Source organism: Aulostomus chinensis, chromosome 18 (genome assembly GCF_037954235.1).
Source record: "Aulostomus chinensis isolate RoL2024-O1b breed Wild chromosome 18, RoL_Achi_v1.0, whole genome shotgun sequence".
In the NCBI taxonomy this organism is placed as follows: Eukaryota; Metazoa; Chordata; class Actinopteri; order Syngnathiformes; family Aulostomidae; genus Aulostomus; species Aulostomus chinensis.
In genome coordinates, this window is record NC_141337.1 from 20622261 (window position 1) to 20645717 (window position 23457).

Sequence of the window (23457 nt, forward strand, 5' to 3'; positions counted from 1 at the left end):
TTTGTCGTTCCACCTTTCCAAGTAAAAACACTTCCAGACACTCAGGTGTGTTTGCTGTGAGACGTGGTCATTCTTCATTTCACCATGAGGTGCAGGAGGCCCCCTGCTGCTGTCTGTGGTTCGTGGGTGAGAAGCACCCCCGTGTGGTGAGCTTTGGAGGTTACCACTATCATCTGAACATGATAATTACATGTCATTACAGGCGTGTGTTTTCACTGCCATCAGCTCCAGAAATCTCACATAGCACACAAACATCTGTGACATCACCACGCCAAGACATCGCCTGTCACACATGAAGCGATGTCCTATTATAGAGATAAGTCATAAAATAAGAAAAAAGCCTTTCCGTCAGATGCCTGAAATCACTTTGTCTGCCCCTCTTGTGTGTGTGTGTGTGTGTGTGTGTGTGTGTGTGTGTGTGTGTGTGTGTGTGTGTGTGTGTGTGTGTGTGTGTGTAGGGACAGCAGCAGCAGACATGTAGATGCTTCGAAAATTCATCTTTTTACTGGATTTATGACAGAAGATTTCCAAGACTTACTTGATTCGCTTGTGGACCACAAAGGTTCAACTAGTGTTTGTTATTTATTCACATGTATTTGACAGAGGGTCCCATCTTGTGTGTGGAAACGATGGACGTTTAATGGCCAGGGTGGACAGGCTCCTTCCCGCCCGAGGGTCATCCAGGTGAGCGCTGCTGGGGGGAACTGGGAGCTCTTAATAGTCGCTCTCCTCCAACATCCTCCTTGTTTGTCTATCCACCCGTGAGTGTGACCGGGTCCAGTAGTCAGGGTTGTGACCCGGCTCATGATCCACCGAGACCAGTGAGACCAGTGCAGGAGATACTCACCAGTGTGATGTGGACATTTGAAACCTCCAGACTACCAGCACTGAGGCTGAGAGGCAGCAACACACACACACACACGCACACACACACACACACACGCACACACGCACACACAAACACACACGCACACACACACACACACACACACACACACACAAAGGCACAGAACACAAAGGGAAACTTCTGACATAAGCTTTTAATGTTTTTATTTCCTTTTGATCTCTTTTTTTCTTTAAACTGAAGTTGTTTGCTTTTGTCCAGTAGTTCTCTGTGGTTTTATTTTATTATTCTTCATCTGGTCAGTAAAGGAGAAAGTTGCTTTTAGGTAAATCAGCATTCACAGTCAAACCTTCATCACAAATGCTGCTGAATTATTGGTTTCACCTTTTTCGTTCTTTACATGTTCCAAAAATATAAAAGTTAAATAATAAACATTCCATTGAAATATATTTTATACAGATTTTGACTCTTTTTTATGACTTTTTTTCTCTCCAGTGTTGTGACAGTAAAAGTATATCCAGCATCATAAACCCGTTTCTTCATGGAGGGAAGCCCCTCATTGTTCTTTCTTTTTTCTCTGTCATCCGTTCTTTTTCCTCTGCCGCATCCCTGTGGAGACACTCCTCCCTGCTGTGGAGCAATCCACCAATCCCTTGATAGTGATATGGCACCAAACTGAGGGAACAGTGTGTATTTGTACTTAAATCATCCACCTGCAAGATGAACATGAGAAGGCACAGCAAGAACAAAGCGGTGAACTGAAATGTGAAGGAACCAAACGTTGAGCTGGACGACAGGATGGGAACGTCTGAGCTCAGCATCTAGGATTCAGGGAAAAGTAGCAAAAAAATGACCTGAGAATCTCTGGATGTTCTCACGAGTTCTCAAACAGTGACAAACAGACATGTTTACACTCACGGACAAGCACCAGAACCTTGACAACCCGGATCAGACTCATGAAACTGTACCTGTTTTGCCACCAGAGAGTGATGGCGTCTGCTACTGCTCTGCCTAAACCCTTCAAAATAGAAAAAAAAGGGAACAAGCAACAATGACAGTGGAGTCTCTGACACAGCTGAAATACCGCTGAGGGAATGTTTCGCTTTCTGTCCGTGTCTGCCAAGGGTTCCTCATCCCTGTTTGTCGGCCAGCGACTCCACTTACAACCAGCAAGATCTGTTTAAGATCAGGACGTGTTGTGGTCGACTGGATTTCATCAAGAAAGACCAGGAGAACATTCTGCCTGAGACCGCTCGCCCAGCAGGAGGTGGCATCAGGAAAGGAGGCAGACGCGAGGCTGCCGGCAATCAAACCAGGCAAAAGGCAGCTCCAGACCAGCCTGCGCTACACCGCAAGATCTCTCCACAACAAAATGGACCAACTGGTGCAGCACTGGCTCAGTCCAGGCTCAGACATGCGGACAGAACTGCTTGATTAGAGAGAAAACTCAGACTTCATGCTAGCAGAGGAGGAGAGCTGCGCATCTACACGAGTAACTGATGGTGCTCAGGACCAACAGTCATTGGAAGACATCATCAAAACGGCACACAGACCTCTCATCAGGGGAACCTGGCACAGTAAACAGGTGAAGCTTGGCTGCGGATGCAACCATTCAACCGAGACCAGGACGAGGCCTCTAGGAGTTCCACAGTGGTGCCAGATCCAAGCTGACAACAGGCATCAGAGGAGCACCGGCAGCCCACATGGATGGGAGCTTCAGCGAGACGGAGCTTCAGCGAGACGGCGCTTCAGCGAGACGGAGCTTCAGCGAGACGGAGCTTCAGAGAGACGGGCCCCCAGCACGTCCAGACCCCAGCTTGTCTGTCAGGTGTCCAGCATCTGACTCCCTTCAAGGGCAGTGAGGACTCAACCAGCAGCAGTGCTCTGACAGAGGCGAGCCCCACACTTCTACCACAACCCACTAACAGATCAGCAGCTCATCAGGACCACGCTGCACTAGCACCCCGGGAACATCCCGGCTCATATGTGCGGACCCCTGGCCTGAGTGAGTCCAAACTCCATGACCCGGATGAGTCAGTCAGCACACGAGCAGAATGAAGAAGGACATTTTAACAGACCACCCACAGTCCACCAGGCTGGGTTACTGCCCCTCATCCAACACACCCCTCAGCCCCGGAACTCCTCTACCCTTCACTCTGTGCCACCATGACTGCACCCCAACCAGGGAGGCACTGATACAACCATGACTCTGCCTCCAGGGATGCAGTCAGGCCAAAAAATGCTGTGTGGTGCTTTGACAACAACTTGGCACTCAGCCCTTTCAAAACAAAAGAACTGATAAGCCACTTCAGGGGGAGAAGAGAGGAACCTGCTCCTCTATATGTCAGAGGAGACGCAGTAGAGAGTCAGCCATTTGACATTCTGGACACAAGCATCTCTGAGGACGTCACACGGACTGAGGACTCCTCCCTCTGGTATGAAGCAGGCACAGCAGAGCCTCCATGTTATGAGAGTTGTGAAATCTGCATTAAAAGACAGCGACATCCCTTTGACACGCACCAATGTGGGCCAGGACTCCCCTCACCCGCTGTCCACTCTGCTGCCCTCTGGGAGGCGCTACAGAGCTAGAATTGCCCCTCAAGACTCATGAACAGTTTTTATCAATGCACCATAAAGGAACTGAATGCTCATTCACAAGGAAGAATGCAATATCATGGCTTATTGCATAACATTATCCTGCAGGAGTTGTGCGATATCTGCTTATTTATGCTGCTGCCAGTTTATTATAGATGTCAATTCTTAAGTCTTTTAATCTTGCACTTTAAGTCTCTAAGTCTTTTTTTTTTGGACCACTGAGAGGAGTTTCATTCACATTTTGTGTATTCTTTTCTAATCTATTCTGTCCTGACAGAGAAAAGAAGAAGAGACAATGAGACTGTTGCTTTTTTCCCAGACGTGAGAGGCTTCCCATCACCCCAGCAATTTAAGTTAACGTCATCATTAAGTTTCCCAACATGCATTTAGAATTCATCACCCAAAATAAGTAAATAAATAAGGAGGATAGAAAAAACACAAAACAAAACTGATGCAAAAAGAAGCTTCGTCCTCCAAATTAGTGAGGAGGAGGAAGAGGAGCAGAGGAGAGTGGGATGACGAGGAGGTGGAGCGACTGCAGACACATGGATCTTTATTCTTCACCTTTGAAGCTCAGGTTTCACCGCTGAGCTTTTCTACTGACATTTGATTGAAGTTATTTGTGTTCATCCAGAAGAAAGGCTTGTATGATGCTAGTTAGCGCGCTCGCTGGTTAGCTCACCCACGAGCTGACCTGTTGATGCACACTGGAGGATCTCAAATCGAAACCTGAGACCTCAGACGGATTCAGACTGACTTAAATCTTAACTCTCTCTCTCTCTCTCTCATTCACACACACACGCGCGCGCACACACACACACACACATACACACACACACACACACACACACACACACACACATTCATCACCAGAGTCATCATGTTTGTCTGGTTAACTTGTTTCATTTGCTACAGCTTAAACAAAAATAGCTAAACGAAGTTCAATGAAAGGTCAACAAAGTAACTTTGTAAAGGGTGGTGGTAACTGTGGCCTCCGTCTGTTCACCAGCCGTCACCTGACTCCCAGGTGCTAAAATCACTACCATCAGTGTGTCGATCTGCAACAGCATGAAGCCTTTCACATGCTGGCCAGGGGGCAAGTGTACTCCCCTGAGGAGACCTGCTACGCCTCAGCAGTGATGCATCACAAAGACACCTAAAATGTTGGTTGAAGGGTTATGGTCTTGGTGGTTCTGAAAGTTTCAACCGGAAGTGATGTCAGAAGCTATGCGTGTGTCTGCTAGCGATGCTGATAGTTTGAGTTCCTTGTGTTGATATCAAATTTTAGAGACGAGAAAGGGTCTGACTTTCATAAACCACCGATTTACTTGAGGACAATACCAGAAACTCCTGTTATCAAAGATGGCGGTGAGGCCTTTTGTTCACAGGGCAGCGTGGAGGGTCAGTGATGCCCCACCTGCTTCGTGCAGGATTCTCTCTGCTGTATCCATCAGTGGAAGTGGTAGCAGGCAGTCTGTGGAGCACAGCAGCTGGACCAACCTGCTAGCCTGTACCTGGGCTAGCATCTAGCAATGCAGAGTTTCCATTTATTAGGATCTAAAAACACTGCAAAGCAGTTGCGTGGCTAATCAGTTCTAGATCCAGCAAAGAGGAACGGTTCAGCTCCAAGTCCTCTAAGGTACATCGTCAGTCTCCATACGGCTGGAATCATCAAGAACAGACGGATCTTGTCGCTGAAAATTAAAAATCTCAGGACCAAAAACCAGCATAATATTGAGCATCCAGAGGCAACGTGGGCATTCACACGATGACGTTTGGAAGACGTTGGATTTGGACTTAGCAACACGAAACCTGCAGAATAACAATCCATCCCTTTTCAACCCGGCGTTAGCATCAGGCGCTACAATCAGGTCACCTGACCTCTTCTGTCATGATCCTAACTAACAGTTCTTCCTGCTGCCTCCACTGCCAGATTAACTCTGTTGGTTGATTGAGGGTTAGGGTTAGTTGAGGCAGCGGCCATCTTGAACCTGACGAGGTAACCCCCCCCCCCCCCTCCAAAAAAGAACATTTCCTCCATTACCATTATCAGCTGTCAGTGTGAAAGAGACATATGAGGCAAAAGTAGCGCAATGGGAGGACATCTCAGAGTGGACAACAGAGTTTAGCTCAGCGCCAGAGTCCCGGGTCCAGATGTGACACAAACACAAAGAGCTGCCATCGGAGAGAGGACGACCTCGCCAGAACAGAGAGGAAGAGGAGGAAGATGAGCAGACAGATGCGTAGTAGCAGGATAAACACTTGGGTGTCAGTGGGTTGGGACGGGGGCGGGGCTCTCCAAAGGTTCCTTAAAAATAGGTAGATGATTTTTCTTTTCTTCATGTTTTATCATTAAAAAACAAAATTCTTTTAAACATAATCCTACTTTTTTAAATCTGTTGCATACAACATAATTAAATATTCACATTTAATGTCTCATTTTCTAGCCCTGTTATTCGTTGGGGAGATCAGAATGGCTTGCAGACGTCATGCAGAATATTCATGCTGGTAAACGATGTAATAAAAATGCATTTCTAATTTGCAATCGTTGCCATTTTTTGTCCCCAGAATAGTTTGTCGAAGCTGCTCTCCTGCTGCTTTATTTCCGGAGCCTCTGTTTTCTTGCTCCATATCCCCCGAGAACAGCAGCCCCCCTGCAAGGGAGGGGAGCACCTCCTCATCCATCATGTCTTGGAGGGTTTGGTGCAGGAGCTGCTGTTTTACACGAATGTTAGCAGCCTGGTTGGAGGGATGAAGAGTAGCTCTGGTGATGAGGATGATGCGTCTTTGCATTGACTTTGCTGGGTGGAGAAAACAAAACTCCTTCCTGTCTCTCTTCCTGCTCTTTAAAAAATTGGATTTAATTGGTTTCCTTCATGCCATGCAGGTTTGCTAAAGAGGAGCTGCAGCGATGCTGAGATGCAGGGAAGGTTGCTCAGGATTCTGTAGTTTGAGAGGAAGAGAGAGAGAGAGTGAGAGAGAGAGAGAGAGAAAGAGGGTCCGTCACAGAGGGTCAGAGCCAGTCTCGCCTCGCCGGCCTGAATAACACGTTCATGCGTGCGTGTTTGGGCGGAATCCATCACAGGGTGGATTACAACAGCTTTGTTGACATCTGAGGAGATCAGTCTATAAAATGATCCGTTGAATTTGAAGACATCACTTGTCTCCTGGAAGGTTCTGTTGATATGTATGAGCAGCTGGGAGCAGAGATCAGCGGGGAGGCCCACCCACCCGGCGGGGTCAGCTGGAGCAGGTAGACACCCCCATGGGCCGACCCCTACCTTGCATAGAGCTTGGATGTCAACATGAATGACAGAAATATGTGCTGTGCAACGAGAGGGCATCCCTCTCACCCTTCCTGGCTGCTTCACCTGGAGCCGCCATGCTGCCATGAGATTGAGCTCCAAAGCAAAGAAAGGCTTTAGCGCCGCCCATTTTAAAGTGGCTATCACTTGATAACAGGAACGTGAGACACAGATGAAGCGGATGTTCAGATGTCCTCTTGGTTCTGTCTCTGTCTCCTCCTGGTTTTCTACAGCGGATCCTGATGAGAAGATGGAGGAGCAGCTCTGAGAGGTCTTCTCTTCTTCTAGAGAAGGGGGGCTGGGGGGCTGGGGGAGGGGCTTTAGAAACTCAGCACTGGAAGGAAGGAAGAGAAGAGAATCGAATGAGGGCTTGAGGCGAATAAGTGATGATTTTTGACCCTCAGACATCAGACCAGGAGAGAGTTGCATCATGATCAGACTACAAGTCATATGACAGGCCTGAGTGACACTTGACTTTCACTTACTTGACGTCAGTTGGTGTGGCCATAGGGATAAACTGAAGCTCACTAAGGGTGCTAAGGGCGTTTCTTTTTTGAAGGTACTTCACTCAACAGTTCATGCAGCCTTAAATATGTGAAGTGAGGTGACATCACTCCTGCAACGTGGCCGCTTTAACGCCAGCACGTGAATCAACACACACTCGTTGACTGTTGATTCCACGTTTGTAGCAATTAATGAGCTTTTATGGTAAAGTGTTTCTGATTTAAGTGACAATATCAGCTTTAGTCACCTCCCGGCCTGGTGCAGATGAAGGTCAAAGGTCACAGCACACACACTGACATTCACGATGGTGGGTAAAGTGATGTTGCCTGTCGTTTCATGAAGGCTTCTGGAGGGGTCGCGGTCCGAGAGCCAATCAGACGGCTGTAGCACGTCCAGGTTCTGGTTTGTTTACCCACCATCCCAGCAAGTGGCCGTCTCCACTTGCTGGGTTCATCCATGAATCTGTCTTAAGCTCCACAGTTTGTCCCTGTTTCCCAAAAGCATCCAGTCAGGTCATCAGTTATTGATCAGCTCATATTGTGTTTGGGTGGTTTGGAAAGAAAAAAACCAATTAAGGAACCGTTTGCTCTCTTTGGGCATCGTGGTGAAGATGATGCTCAACGAGTGACAACTCAGCTGCTTGTTCCTGCTCCTGCTCGGATGCAGTTGGCAAAGAGGATCAGGGAGTGAATGTAGGAGCATTAATGGGCATTAGAAACGGCCGTTTTCTCACTGCCACGGTGTGTCAGTGAGAAAAGAACACTGAAGCTCAAAAAGAACAAGCAAGAACATGGAATTAGAGAGACGTCCACAGTGGAAGGACTCAGAATGTAACCGTAGTTTCCTGTGGCGGTTGGTTTCTACCAGTGGAAACTAGCAACAGAACGCTGTTCACCCAAGCAAGAAAGAGACTGACCGCACACGCTGGACTCATCCCAGGTCATCAGGGCGTGATTCTGACCTCCGGTACTGAGGATCCAGGTTCACTGGCTGTGAGCGCCACTTGTCTGGTGTCTATTTAGAACTGTTAAACACCAGAGCCACCAAAAAGACACATTTAACCAGATCGGGTTTAAAATGGGCATGACTTCTCCTACATATGAGTTGTGGATCATCATTTATGGTTATTATTGCTACGATGTCATAAAGGACCCTGCACCCATGAGCACCAGTGGGTAAATATAACCTGCAGCGTTTACAGAAGGTAAACAATGTACAATATTCATCATATTGATGTCATTTTTCCTCTGCCCAGCTGTCGTCAAAGAGATGCCTCCTCGTTTATTTCTAAGCTGAATTTAACCCTTAAATCATTGATGATGTTTTTAATTTGCTGTTGTTTCTCAGCCTCCGTCCAACTGTATAAATAAAAGTTTAATGTTGCATGATTGTCATATTGCCATTTTATGAGCAAGATAAAATGCCAAGTAGCAAGTCTTTATGTTCACGTAACGGTCAACCTCCTGAACTCTGCTGGTGGGAACAGGTCTGTGTTGGACGACTTCTGGCGGTTCTGGCATCTTTGAAATGGGTTGGACCCTCTATATAGACTTGATGCAGATCAGAAAGTCGCGGTTTCCTGAAAATTCTTCAAATCTGAGCGTGTCTAGTGGTGGACTGGAGTCGCACTGGAACGTCCTGGAACATACTCATGTTCTCTGAGCATCAGCATGAGATGTGAGAGTCACTGACTGACATCACAGGATGAGAACGTGTCGGCCAATCAAACCACAGAAGCAGAGAGGACACTTGTCCAGCCCAGCCGCCATGCAACAACACTTTACACAAACACACACACGCACGCGCACACACACACACACACGCACGCGCACACACGCACACACACACACACACACACACACACACACACACACACACACGCTCTGCAGAACGTGTCATCAGTCCTCGGGGCTGCTCAGTCCTCTGATATAATGGATCTTGGATGCTAATTAAGAGGCTGATGAGACAAAGAGACATCAAGGTTACAGTTTGAAATGTCAAAGGTCAAACCAGAGCTGAGGACTGCAGCCAACCATGACTGGATGCATCTCAGCCGGCGTTTGCTGCACAGCTGCACACTCCAAGACACCAACACACCAACACACCAGACCTCGGCCAAATTATACTCTACAGCTTTAGATTCATCCAATTGCAGTTTGTCTTTGGAGAGCAGCAGGTGAAGGCGGTTTGACCCAGGTGTGGTTCACACACAGGCTACATGAAAGGAACAGGAATTAGGAAAGGAAACGCACAAGAACACAAAGCAAAACACCACAGTGACAAAGAACCACAGAGGTGAGGGAACACGGACGGATCAACAATGAGGACGTTCTTACATGAAGAAGCGACTCTGCTTCTTTCTTTCTTCCCTCCTCATTATGGTCACATGACTCTGGCTCCCCAAACTTTGCCTCCTCCATCTCCTCCCTGTGATGCTGCTCAGCTGAACACAGAGACAACCCCCCCCCACCCCTCCACCCCTGCCTACAGCATCACTCCAGTCTCCTCATCTACATGTCCATTCCTGTCTTCCTCCTCAGTGGATCCATTGTTGGTCAATGGTTTTTTTCCAGGTACAACACTGCTCCGACTGTACTCAATTCCTTTTTGGTTTTTGCTGAGACGTGGGGGATGGATGGCATGTTGGTGCGAAAAGTCTCACAGAAAGAGGGTTATGGGACGGGGGGGCAGGAAGCACAGGGTCGGACAGAACAACAAAACATCTTTTTGAGGGAAACTTTCACAAAAACACACAAAGCTAAAGCAATCTTTCCTCCACTCATCTCTCCATTTGTCACATGTACAGTCCATCTCCCAGGAAACGTGGTGAAGAGCAACAAAGCAGCACAGGAGGAGAGACTGAGGAGGAGATACCTGAGTTGTGAGAGGATGGATCTGGGTTAGATACTCTGTCAATTGGGTTTCTGGAGGAAGCTTCTGCAGCGTGGCTTCTCACTGGGAGCTCAGCACAACTTCAGCAGCCTGTCATTCTCAATGCATCGTTATCATGTTCAACTGGTTTGGGATCTCAATCTGTTAGGACACATTTTCCAACTAGTTTGACTAACAGACACTCCAGTGATGAGGCAGAATGGGAGAGTTCTGGCCGCCTGGCTCCGGCCACATGCAAACAGCCAGTAAGCAGTGCTGTGACAAGGTGTTTTCCAACACCAATGATCCTTTCTAGGAAGGAGGGAACTTTCAGGTTCTCCAGAGCCCATAAAACGCCTTCCTAGCATTTGTAGCATTTAAGGAACACATGAGAAGAGAAGAGAAGAGAAGAGAAGAGAAGAGAAGAGAATTTATCTTCCTCTCCAGCTGAGGAGTACAGGAGACTTTGCCCTGTTCTCAGTGCTACTTTGGAGAACATATAACTAGATCATTGACCAGTGGAGGAACTTTAAACAATAAAATAGGAAACGTCACTATTTCCTTCTCAAACTCCCACATTAGAACCTTTTCTTCCTCCACTGTTTCAAACATTTCAGGGCTCAGTTTGCCTATGTTGAGGTCTAATCATCTCCAACTTAGCATCCAAGACACAAAAACTTCAGTTCTTCAACTTCAAACTATCCGTGACATGTGAGGTGTGATGAGAACTTCAGATGCTGAAGCTCATCATATGGGTCTTCCTGGATTTTGACATTTTCTTCCTGGAACGTAGTCGTGTGTCGAAGTACGAGCAGCAGCTTTGCTCTGCATTGAAACTTGAAATCTAAATTTCCCTTCAAATTGAAATTCATCAGTTTTGTGCTGGAGTAATAGTACTAGAGTAGCAGTACTTGAGTAGCAGTACTAGAGTAGCAGTACTAGAGTAGCAGTACTGGGTCCATCAACTATGTACCTCCACCTGCGATGGCCGTCACAGTGCCCGCACCTGGTGATCTTGGTTAAAAGGTCGTCCTGCTTTTGACATCACGTGAACATGGTCAAACATCTCTAAAACATTGGCATCTTTGCTGGTCAGTTGCATTGAACTGTTGCAGCCTCACGCTGGAGAAGCTTCCTTCGTTTGAACTCACTGCAGTTGGAACACAAGAGTGGGACAGCAGACAGACAGAAGGAAGTGACCCGTGATGGAGACAGATGATGGAGACAAATGAGAAGATGGACAGGGAAACTCTCCCCTTCCCAGAGGAGAAGCAGAGACATCGATGGAAGAAGCTGGATGTTGGTCTTTTTTTTAAATGTCTTAGCATTAGTTCACAGTTACTGCTTCTGTTTGCATATATCTGACAAGCACGGGGCTTTCAGAACAGTTCTCTGTGAAAAGAGAAGCAAAAAAAGAAACAAAAATATAAGCTAGGATTGTTATTATGTTTCTCTTATCATAAGTCTCTCAAGATCAATAAGAAAGCAGCTATACAAGACCTACTAGAAAAACAACCCCTCCCCATCCTGCAAAAATAAACTTTCCCTCCCCTGCCCCGCCCTGTTACAGTACCTAACTGGTCTGTTCTGACCAATAGCATCATAGCATTTTGGCATGCATACTGTCAGCCTGTCCCACCTCTTCTTGCATTCAAAGAGGTGCAGATTTTTTGTCCTGCATGCTTTGTTGGTGCATATGCATGTGTCGGAGCACACATCCACACACACTCTTAGTAGTCTAAGTGGTATATACACATTCAATAAACTGGAGACTAAAACCTTAGCAAACCTCCTCACGTTAGTAGTTGTATCAGGACCCTTATTGCTTGCAATGGAAACCCATGCAGATTCATCTACAACACACACTTTACATATGTACATCATCAAGACAATCACCAGCGACCTCGTGAGGTGACACACACACACTCAAAACAAGTGGAGGCTGGGACAGGAGAGGAGGAGAAGGTCAGGATGGTGTGGTGAGGAAAGCTTCTGTGTGTGTGTGTGTGTGTGTGTGTGTGTGTGTGTGTGTGTGTGTGTGTGTGAGACTGTGTGCAATCATTTACATGGCTATAAGGGTGTTCCAAATGTTCAAAATGTTTTAAATGATTAAACCCTCAGAATCATTCACTGATCAGGATTCAGTTTAACAGGAAACTGCTTGAAAACATTGTAGGTAAAGCCCCGCCAGTCCATGATACAGCAACCGGGACCCAGGAAGGGTCACGTGTGCCCCGTTGAGACTGACTCAGTGACACGGGTCTGAGTGGGCCACGGCGCATCTGTAGCCGGAGGGCATAGCTTTGATCTCAGCATCACGGACGGTTGCAAGAGTTTCGATGCTGATGCTGATGTCAAGACAGAAAATGCGCTCATAGTTTGATTTGTTTTCCAAGTTGACTCCCGCTAACTGGCTGCTAGCTAGGACAGCAGTCACGCTCAGCCTGTACTCTGTTGCACGCAGATTCATTTTAACCCAACAGCCAATGAGAAGCTCCAAAACCCACAACATGACCGTTCAGGATCATTTGTGTTGTGAGTGCTGGTCCAGCCAAAAACACCTCATGGCCTCATCTGCGTGCGCTCGTAGCCAGTCAGCTACCTGGCTAATGTGGCTTGTTGCTTCACAGATGTTTCACCAGTCTTTCAAATTCTAAGTTCCAGCTCTCGCACCGACCAAATCACGCAGTAAGTTTGATACTTTGATGTGGTAGGAGGCTTCATGCAGACCCCCACTGTCAGCCAATCAAATGGTGCCATGCTTCTCCAGAGAGGAACATCTGAAGGAACTAAAATGATTTAATTCCAAACATATAGCAAATGAGTTACAGAAACAGTGGAAGAGCCGTGTCCCTGTTCCGCATACATAATCCTGAGCCCTCGCCGCAGACGCTTGGCCAGGTTTCATGTGGCTCAGATGCTGCACAGCTTTTTTCAGAATTAAGAAATGATGGCTATTAAATGTCATTTAAATAAGTTTCCAAAAAGAGTGCATAATGGGATCACACAGGCCCGCAACTGTCGTCTGAAAGGGGTACAACAGTGAATCTTGGGAGTTTTTGGCTGTTTGTTTTTTTGGAGATGAGAAATCAAAGCCAGTGCCAGGAGGTGATGGTTCAACCCTCCAAAAGATTGGAGGCAGCAACAGCTAGCTAACTCTAACACACAAGACATTCGCCCAATAAATGCACAATTGCTTACGCCGTACGCAAACAGGAACATAGCAAAGGTAGACATGGAGGCAACTTTGGCTGTCCTCTGCATCCAGTCTTTATGCTTAGCTAGGCTAATCACCTTCTGGCTGACATAAAGTGGATATTAATCCTCTCATCTCTTAATCTGAGCATGAATGCAGTTCCCAAAACGTTTAACTGTGGAAGCCAGGCCTTCTCCTCATTCACTCCCAGCTTGAGGGTAAAAAAGGACAACACACAGAGAATAACGTTATTCTGGCTTCCATTTTAGCGCCACATCCTCATGTTTTGTGTCTATGTGCCCAAGGACATGAAGAGTCCTTAATTAGCGGACACTCAGTTCTGGTTTGTTTGGAGTCTGATCATGCCAGCACTTTGTTACCATCTGCTGAGAGACAGGAAGGTGAGCGTGGAGAGAGGCTTCAAATCATACAACCAACTCAGAACTTCCTCCAACAGCATCTGACAAAACTGACATTGTAGTTCTGAATTGAAACACATTTCATTCAACAAATAAAAAAAAGTTTAAAACAGAGATAAAACATTTATATTTAGGAGGAAAAAACTTGAAATGAGCTTAATGAATATAAAAATACACCCACAAGAAGTTGGCATCATCATCATCATGGTCGTCATCTGATCACACCGACTGCTATTAATACACATCAAAACACAACTGAAATAAATAGATTTCCTTGCCTGTCTTGAGAAAGCAAAAAGAAAAGAAAGTGATGACATTTGTGCATCTTAGTACAGAGGTAGATGCAGGTCTGGGCGCACACACATTCACACACACTCACACACACACACACACACACACACACACACACACACACACACACACACACACCCTGTGTGCCACAGAAAATATATATATATGGGAGCAGAAACCCGCAGAACCAGCCACCACTGTCTGATGTATCTACATTGCATATATCTATGTTTGACTGCTGCCTCTGTGGTCTCTGTGATCTCTGTGATCTCTCTCTTCTTCCCTCTCTGTGGTCTGGGGGGGGGGGTCCTGTCCTCTGCTCCTCTACCAGGGGCTGTCGCTCCAGTAGCCGTTTATGGTGCCTCCTACTGAGTGGCCGTAGCCGAGACAAAGAAGAGATGGATGGACAGAGGAGGGAGGAGGGGCGGGGAAGGTGGGGGTGGGGCGGGGAGGTTCAGGAGGGTCAAAACAGGGAAAGAAAGAGAAGCCAAAAAGGGACAAAACTAAAAATATTGCCACTGGCTGCTGAATCACACTGGAGTCAGTGCAAAATAGTAATGTTGGCACTGGCGGTGGTGATGGAGGAGGTGATGGTGGTGGTGTTGGCGGTGGTGATGGTGATGGAGGTGGTGATGGAGGTGGTGATGGTGGTGGTGATGGCGGTGGTGATGGAGGTGGTGATGGTGGTGGTGATGGCGGTGGTGACGGTGGTGGCAGTGGTGATGGTGATGGTGGTGGTGATGGAGGTGGTGATGGCGGTATGAACTGAGGAGCTGAAGAAAACCACAAGCCTGGTCCTCAGCCTGAGCTGCAGGATTTGGTGAAAAACTGAATGCAGTTTCTGTGCTAAAAGAACTCTGATGTCTGTGTGTTACATGCAGATTAGAGTCGACCGAGTTTAGCAAGACCGGAACGGTAAAAACGTTCGCCTGGCAAAGCCTGGACAGCCCACTGAGTCACTTGGAAGGACCTGAATGAGGAAACAACAAGTGTCCCACTTTCTGGACTGGAAGCTTAAAATGGCTCTAAGAAGGTTCTTGAGGAGCAACATTGATCCTCCAGGGAAGCCCCTCAGCTTCCTTCTGACGTTTACATGTTTCAGTAAACACCTCACAGCATGCTAATCCATGAGTTTTATCTGTGATGCTAAGCTAGGCTAGCTACAGCCTGATCCCTGCTCCACATACCACACAGACAGAGAGAGAGAGTTTCTCTAAGTCCCCGGCTCACCTCAAGCCCGAGGCTGTACTAGCTAACTTGTAGTGGAGGGGCTACTGGGCACCTGCTCTGGTTTCCGTGCCAACGTGGACACAGGAAGTCAAGCTGAGGGAAAAGCGTCTTTTAGTGGCGTTAGTAGTGCTACAGCGTCCCACAGTCCCCTACGACAGTAACACCCCCCTGCTTGCAATGCGAGCTGGTTAAGCCTGGGCAGCTGTGTTCATCAGTGACTTTGGAGAGTTTATATTTTACCAAAAGCTGCTGGGAGAGTCAGCTGATACCAGCTGGGTCTGGATGTATTTTTTACTTCTGCTGAGGAGGTTTGTTGCAGCAGGATTGGACAAAGGAGATGAGTGGGTTTTAAATTTGGCTTTGTTTCTTACCACCCGTCTGGACCCTGAACGCTTTGAAGGACTCTTCACCATTTTGGGTTCCAGCAAAATCTGATATATTGAGCCACGTGTGTTTATTTCTGAGGAACTACGACACAGAGCTTCATGGAAGGGTCCAACGCGGTCTTGTCACCATTTGTGTCCGCGCAGGTTCACAAAGTGACTCAACCTCAGAACTCCACTGGATCTTAAACCTTTCTACAAAACCTTGAAGTGTCAAATACTTGGATCACTGGTTTGGGTCTGAAGTGTGGCCTCCTTGGAACGGCTCACATGGAATAATCCTGATCCTGCAAACATCATCGACGTCTGCAGATTAGAAAGTAGCTGATCCTAACAGGAACGCTTCAAGAGAATACGATCCCATGCAAATAACCAGGAGCTGCTCAGTAAAACCATGTTTCTACTAACGACTCTACCAATGGATGTTTCTATTCCTGTGGGCTCATCTGATGTCAGAGGAGGTGGAATAATGCAGTAAATAAATGAAGTGAATTAAGTGCCTTCCACCCCCTGGGCTAGCAACCTGCCCCCCATCCTGGCGTCCATTGCTGTTGACAGGTTTCATCTTCAGCAGGACTTGTGGCTTTGTAGCGGTTCGGAGCAGAAGCAGCAGTGAGAGCTGCCTTTGCCAGCTGGTGACGGTGTTGATGCAGAATCTGATGGGACTCCATCCATCCCCCCTCCACCTACTAAAGGGATCGACTTGAGAACGAGCCATGAGTCGAGGAGGTGGTGTTTCACCAAGTGGAACACAGAAGGTGCCGAAGTGCCACGGTTTCATTTTCAGAGCTATGCTCTTGACTTCAAGTGTACAAATGTTTCTTCAGTCTACTCGCAGATACACTGTAACATCTTATTATGGAGTCTCACAGTCTTCAGGAGTAAAAAACATGCATGCTGCAGTTTGAGTACTATCTAAGTGTGTGTGTGTGTGTGTGTGTGTGTGTGTGTGTGTGTGTGTGTGTGTCATTGTTACTCTTGAGTATCAGTTTTAAAGCATTGAAGGGAAGTGCAGTCGAGACACCGGCAAGAAGTAGCAGAGGAGAAGCAAGAGGGTCAACTAACTCAGCTATCACATGGGCCTAACTCATCTGGACTCTACCCCTGTTAGTAAGGCAGGTGTGTTAATGTGTCTGTGTATTCTCAAGTATATCTACCTAAGCGTCTATCTCAGCTTGTTCAGTAAGGGTTAGCTACTGTGCGGCTTTAAGGTGGCTCCTATCAAGCCAGAAGAACCTTAATTCATAGTTTCTATCAAGGAAAACATGAAGGTGGCGTGATGAGAGCAGCTGGGATGAATCAGATGGCCTTGAGGCAGTCTGTCCATGACGTGTCCTTGTCGTTCCTCAGACAAATAAAAAAAATATTTTTTTTGTTGTTGTTGTAGCCGTGCTACAAGATGGAGGGGATGGGGGAGTGGCATCGCCTGAGGCCAGGTGGCTCGAAGGGCTCGAAGGTGGAGTTGGTGATGGGGGTGAGGCGCAGCGGCGCGCCCATCATCCCGGAGATGTTATTGAGGCTGCGCGATTTCTCGTAGCCGGGGGCTACAGGAGGGGCGGTGTGATGAAGTGACATTCATGATGCCCGAAAACAAAAATTGTGACATTTGTGTGTTATGGAATGGGAATGTACATTTGTACAAATGTAGTATCATGTTGTGTTTATTTTTTTACATGATGTTGTGTTACATTTTTCATGTTGTGTTTATGATGGTATGTGTTATGTCGAGTCATGACAGCATTGCACATTACAGATAGCAAATAGAAACCATTCGTTACAGTTACAAGCATTTGTAAATGAACCAAGGTTGGAAAAGGAGAATTAAAAGCAAAAAACAGCCCAAACAAAGTAAAGTATTTTTAGACCAAAGGAGGAAGTTGGAAAAAGACAGACAGACAAATGGACAGAGGGACAAACAGATGGACAGACAGGCAGAGACAGGACAAAACAGGAATATGGGTTACGAAGTTCAGTTGCCACAATATCCGTTAAATACCTACAGAGGTGGAGCTGAGTGGCACCATCACAGAGGGGCGGGGTGATGCACTCGTCCAGTGGACACACACAAAACCATTTCTTTTCTTTGTTTTTCAACTTATTTTTTTTAAATTTTTGTCCACATACACTGGACTACGGCTCTGGGGTTCCCAAAAGTGCATCACTGGTGGTACACCTCCATCAGGAGGTGCAGCTTGACCAAGTGCTGGAGGGGTTTTTGGGAAACTCAGAGGACCTCAGGTGGATAAATCATCTGGAGCTGAGCACACAGTCAAGGTTGGACTGAACCGTCAATCGCCCAGGTTAGAACTGCGGTCGTGAGTATTGGTACGACACAAAACATCCATCGAAGACGTTTTCATCTCAGGGTCCAGGTGGTTTAGCCAGTCCACCGGCGGACAGAGAGGGAGACAGACTGACAGAGGTGCCTCCTTAATGAAATTCTGCAGCCATGCAGCGCTAGGCTAACATCAGCATGCTAACATCAGCAACATGTTTGGGCTGTGCCTGAAATCACTCGCCTCTCACTAGTGAATCCGCTGTGCGGTGACTTGTGAAGCGGCGCTACCTGACTGTGTAGTGACAATCAGCTGTAGCAGTTCATTGGCTGTATTCAACAGAAGACTGGAAGTGGGCGTGGCTTATGGCAGGAGTTGCTTTCAACTAAACACATGCTAGCTTCAGGTATCATCGGCTGTCTCTTTAATAAAGCCGAGCAAACCCAAGGACCAGTTCTCAGTTGTGGATCTATGAGGCTGTGGGACTGAATACACACCGAACTGTGATGTCATTGCATGCTCACCCTCGTGAGAACCATTAGACCCACGAGAGGAATCTGAGTGGCCCGTCTAGATTCAGCTCGACTTCGGACGAATACCTTAAACCATACAACAGATGCAGCCGCTGATTCTCGGTTCAGGCGATGGCGGGAAACATTTATGAGTGAAAGACCAAAAGATTCACTGGACACAACATAAGTGAATTAATGTTTGAAACACTGCAAACGTGTTTCGCCTGTTGGTTCATGAGCGAACCTGATGAAGTAGCAGCCCGGTTCTGGGAACAGGCCGCCAGCCTGCAAACAGGCCAGTCCAAGTCAAGGCAGTTTCAACAGTCCTGATGTAAATGGTCCCTTAGTAACAGAACCCGATATCATGGATAGTGAGTTGGGTCAAGTGAATAAGTGAGTGATTGTGGACACAAATGGAGCGGCGTGTTGGTCCAAGCAGGCCTGCCTACAGCCCACGACAGCTCATAACCATCTGTCTCCTGATTCAAGGCCTGGGATTGGAGCTTCCAATCCAAGCTTTAAATTCCATGTGCTGATTAATGGATGTCACTTCTGGGTCTCTGCTGCCGATGCTCTCCCTGCCTTTGGCTTTCAACACGTGCTCCTGGAAGGGCAGATCCCAGATCAGAGCTGCTAAATGAAATCTCCTGCAGTGGCAGTTAGGGTTAGTTTCTGATTAAAGTGGCCCCTACATGTTAGTGTTCCAATATTTACAAAGTAGAACAAGACACAAACTACAACTGAGGACAAGAGCTCCTTATTTACCCTGACCGACCCAGGGACACCCCTCCCCCAGAGCACGTTCAGCACTCCAGCCCTGAATACTGCCCCTTTTAAGCCCAACGCGGGGGTCCTGTGGGCTGCAGCAGCAGTAATACGAGGCTATTTGAAGAGCAAGTGAGCGGCCAGCAGGCTTCCACTGTTAACAAGATGGACGAAACCATCATACCGAGTCGTCAGCGGTCGAGTGTTTCATTTTTAAAAAGGTATATACAGTAGGTCAGTATCAGATCTGCCCTCGCGCCTGGAGCCACAAATGTATGACGGGATTTATTTCTCTAATACATTCTCAAATCAAAAAAGATACATTGATAATAATATTTTAGAACTGAAGACACTTCATGGATGAAGGTGAAACCTCTTCACTTCCAAGAGGTGAGTCCAGTTGCCTGTATTGATCATTTTTGAGAATTACGATGACCTGGATGACCGAGAACATTCACAAATACTCTTGATAAGACAGATAAAAACTATTAGCTCTGCCAGGGAGGTCACGTTGTCTGTTTGTCCACACAAAACTAAGAGCTTCACTTGTGTGGATGGGCAAAGGAGAACCCATGAACTTCTGGAACAAAGTCAAATGGTTTTGTTACACTTTGGTCCTCCTAGTGGGTCGAACAGAACCATCACACGTTTGGTCAGAAACCCCTGAGGAACTTGGTTGTTAATCCGAATCAAACTTCACATTTCACATACATGTTGACATGTTGTCCTATTTTACTGAGTCGAATTTGCTGAAGTTGCACCAACACACCCAGGAACTGAGGTGGATTCTCTGGCGTGTCCACACTTTGATCAGCACCTCATTGTTCTGGTGTTGTGTGTATGTTCCCTATCCCTAGGATCCACGACAGTGTGTGTGTGTGTGTGTGTGTGTGTGTGTGTGTGTGTGTGTGTGTTTGGGTTGGTTGGGGGGGTCATCATAGTAGATGAAACTACAGTGAAAACCAGACATTTCTTCCGTGGCCGTTCTGTTTAAAAATTGTTTTTTCTAATCCCAGTCCAACTTCCAATTTCCTCGTCCACAATGCTGGTGCAGCTAAACCCAAACAAAGCCTGCTGCCAGCTGTGAGGGGGCGTACCGCCATCAAGTGTTCTGGTTTGGTGAAAACATCAATCTTTCCCTGCTCAAAAGTTTGCTCTGGCAGTGATATAGATTCTCTCCCTCACATGAAAAATATGGACAGAAACTAGGGGCTGTCGGGAGCAACTCCGGCTCTGGATGATGGCGTGGACACAGACACAACAGGGTTTCGGTCTCCAGGACTTTCAAGGGTAGAAGGCAGCAATGAGGTTATTCATTATCTTTAACAGAAAGAAACATGAGCGACATGGACGGCCTTCTCGTACCAGGAACTTTCAGCTCCAAACTGTTGTCCGTTAACCACAGAAACAGAAACCATATCTCCACCTGTCCATCCACACGTCCTGTAAAACAGCACTAAACAGCAACGACTGCCATGACTGCCTCCTCCTCCTCCAACATGAACCCCTGTGTCACCATTGTCAAATATCTATACAGCCATTCACTGCTCCTACACCTCCTCCTCCTGCAGGGTTTTCTTGCCTTTATTTAGCTATCTGACTGTGGTCATAATTACTGTGGCCACTAGATGGCATCAGTCACTTATGCAGGAATGTAAGTCGTCTCAACTCCTGCAGCATAAGCTTGGTCCTCTGGGACTGAGGGGATCCAGGTCTGTAGCACACTGAGGTACAGAACTAGACTGAGCTGACTGGGCCGATGGGAAACTCTGTGTGAGATACTACTTAAACCTCAGAGGGCATTTGGAGTACTTGATACCAGCATGACAAATCTGGGTCAGCGTGTTCTAGGGACCTTCAAACATAGTGTGTGTGTGTGTGTGTGTGCACTACAAACACACACACACAGATAAGCTGTAATGGTACAATGATTGGGATCAATAACCTTCAGTAACTAACATAGAGCAGTAATTCATACTGCGCTGTACTCCTGATCAGGGAGCACTTTTATGATTCTGCCTCACCATCAAAGGCATAACACATTATTGATCTGCACCTTTAGAGATTCGCTGTTTCTCGAGAAGCTCCCACTGCATCCAGGCTGGTTGAACAGTGTCCTGCATCCATAATGAGAACCCCTCTGCAGTTCACCCTCTGCGGCACAGACCTGCTGCTTCCTGCCCCTGTAGTCCACTATGAGCTCACCGAGCTCCACATCTTGCTCTTTTATTTCCCTCTCAGGTTGGTGTTTTGTTGTGTGTGTGTGAGTGTGTGTGAGTGAACACACATTTTTTCCAAATGACTGTGTTTTAACATTGTCATTGTGTCAGAAGGGTTACAATAACAATTGTATTATTATTATATTAATATATTATTATTATATATATTTATTACAGCAGCCCTTCTGAAAGACTGTGTTTTATTAAGGTTCGAGTTTTATTCATCGGCTTGACAGTCACTCAATAAACTATGGAATTATTTCTGATCTGGTCAAGTGTTTGTTTGAAGAAGTTATAATTTCTGGTTGATTGGGTTTGAAGCCAAAGCACAAGCTCTGCTGCTCGAGGTGTTAGCGTCGTACGTACCTCCACTCAGTCAGACTTTAGTCACACAACGCAGGGGGAGAGACTGAGGAGGGTAGCCTGAGGATGGGATGGACACACCAGTGTTAGAGTGGGATGGCAGACAGGAGGCTGGAGGAGCAAAGGATGATGGGAAAAGCAGGTGGAGGAGGGGTGAAGCGTGGATGGATGGCGCTAATTATGTGTTCACACTATAATTGAACACTGCTGGAACAGTGACTTCTCAATAGTCAACAAAGACCCTCAGCTCCCGAGTCTACAGGCTCCTCCTCAAGACAAAAACATTTATTACAGACAAACATTCTTGGTGCAGCTTTTTTTTCCAGGTCCAAGTCCAAGCCTGCAGCACCTGCTCAGCCCCTCGCTGGCGAGCTCGCGCTCAAACTTATTTAGAGGCATTTTATTGGCTGAGGAGGCAGATATTAGCCCCAGGAGACCACTGGAGCTACCAGGAGGTGAGATTTACAGTCATCACCACACAGGAGGTTGGGGCTGATCCTGGATGGTGCCTTTGCCTTTAAACGTGATCGAAGATAATGTTGATTTTGCTTGTATTGTTAAAGGTGGAGATTCATGACTTTCTCTCCCTCTTTATCTCTGTCCTCTCTTTCCTTCTGTCTCTCTGTCTTCCTCCATTCTCTGTCTTTGTCCATCAGTCTCTCCTCCTGTCTTCCTCCATTCTCTGTCCCTCTCTTTCCTTCTGTCTCTCTGTCTTCCTCCATTCTCTGTCTTTGTCTCTGTCCATCAGTCTCTCCTCCTTTCTCTCCCTCTTTATCTCTGTCCCTCTCTTTCCTTCTGTCTCTCTGTCTTCCTCCATTCTGTCTTTGTCCATCAGTCTCTCCTCCTGTCTTCCTCCATTCTCTGTCCCTCTCTTTCCTTCTGTCTCTCTGTCTTCCTCCATTCTCTGTCTTTGTCTCTGTCCATCAGCCTCTCCTCCTTTCTCTCCCTCTTTATCTCTGTCCTCTCTTTCCTTCTGTCTCTCTGTCTTCCTCCATTCTCTGTCTTTGTCCATCAGTCTCTCCTCCTGTCTTCCTCCATTCTCTGTCCCTCTCTTTCCTTCTGTCTCTCTGTCTTCCTCCATTCTCTGTCTTTGTCTCTGTCCATCAGTCTCTCCTCCTTTCTCTCCCTCTTTATCTCTGTCCCTCTCTTTCCTTCTGTCTCTCTGTCTTCCTCCATTCTGTCTTTGTCCATCAGTCTCTCCTCCTGTCTTCCTCCATTCTCTGTCCCTCTCTTTCCTTCTGTCTCTCTGTCTTCCTCCATTCTCTGTCTTTGTCTCTGTCCATCAGTCTCTCCTCCTTTCTCTCCCTCTTTATCTCTGTCCCTCTCTTTCCTTCTGTCTCTCTGTCTTCCTCCATTCTGTCTTTGTCCATCAGTCTCTCCTCCTGTCTTCCTCCATTCTCTGTCCCTCTCTTTCCTTCTGTCTCTCTGTCTTCCTCCAATCTCTGTCTTTGTCTCTGTCCATCAGTCTCTCCTCCTTTCTCTCCCTCTTTATCTCTGTCCCTCTCTTTCCTTCTGTCTCTCTGTCTTCCTCCATTCTGTCTTTGTCTCTGTCCATCAGTCTCTCCTCCTTTCTCTCTCTCTGTTTCTCTGTCCCTCTCTTTCCTTCTGTCTCTCTGTCTTCCTCCATTATCTGTCTTTGTCCATCAGTCTCTCCTCCTTTCTCTCTCTCTGTTTCTCTGTCCCT

The 23457-nt window shown here is 46.9% G+C and overlaps 1 protein-coding gene across 2 annotated transcripts in view; it reads right to left on the bottom strand.

The window, feature by feature from the left end:
* Positions 1-1032: 1032 nt before the first annotated feature.
* The window catches only part of LOC147245627 (voltage-gated potassium channel KCNC1-like), a 73224-nt gene continuing 50799 nt past the window's right edge, over positions 1033-23457 (bottom strand). Inside the window, exons 5-6 of one of the 2 annotated variants that reach the window (XR_015110246.1) lie at positions 9585-14393; positions 1033-7078 (exon numbers count right to left, since the gene is read on the bottom strand). Coding sequence is in view for 1 of the 2 variants with exons in the window: in XM_086186328.1 (XP_086042454.1) it covers positions 7065-7078 (14 nt within the window). In the remaining variant the exon portion in view is untranslated. The remainder of the gene's footprint in view (positions 7079-9584; positions 14394-23457) is intronic. The other variant, XM_086186328.1, reaches the window with a different exon arrangement.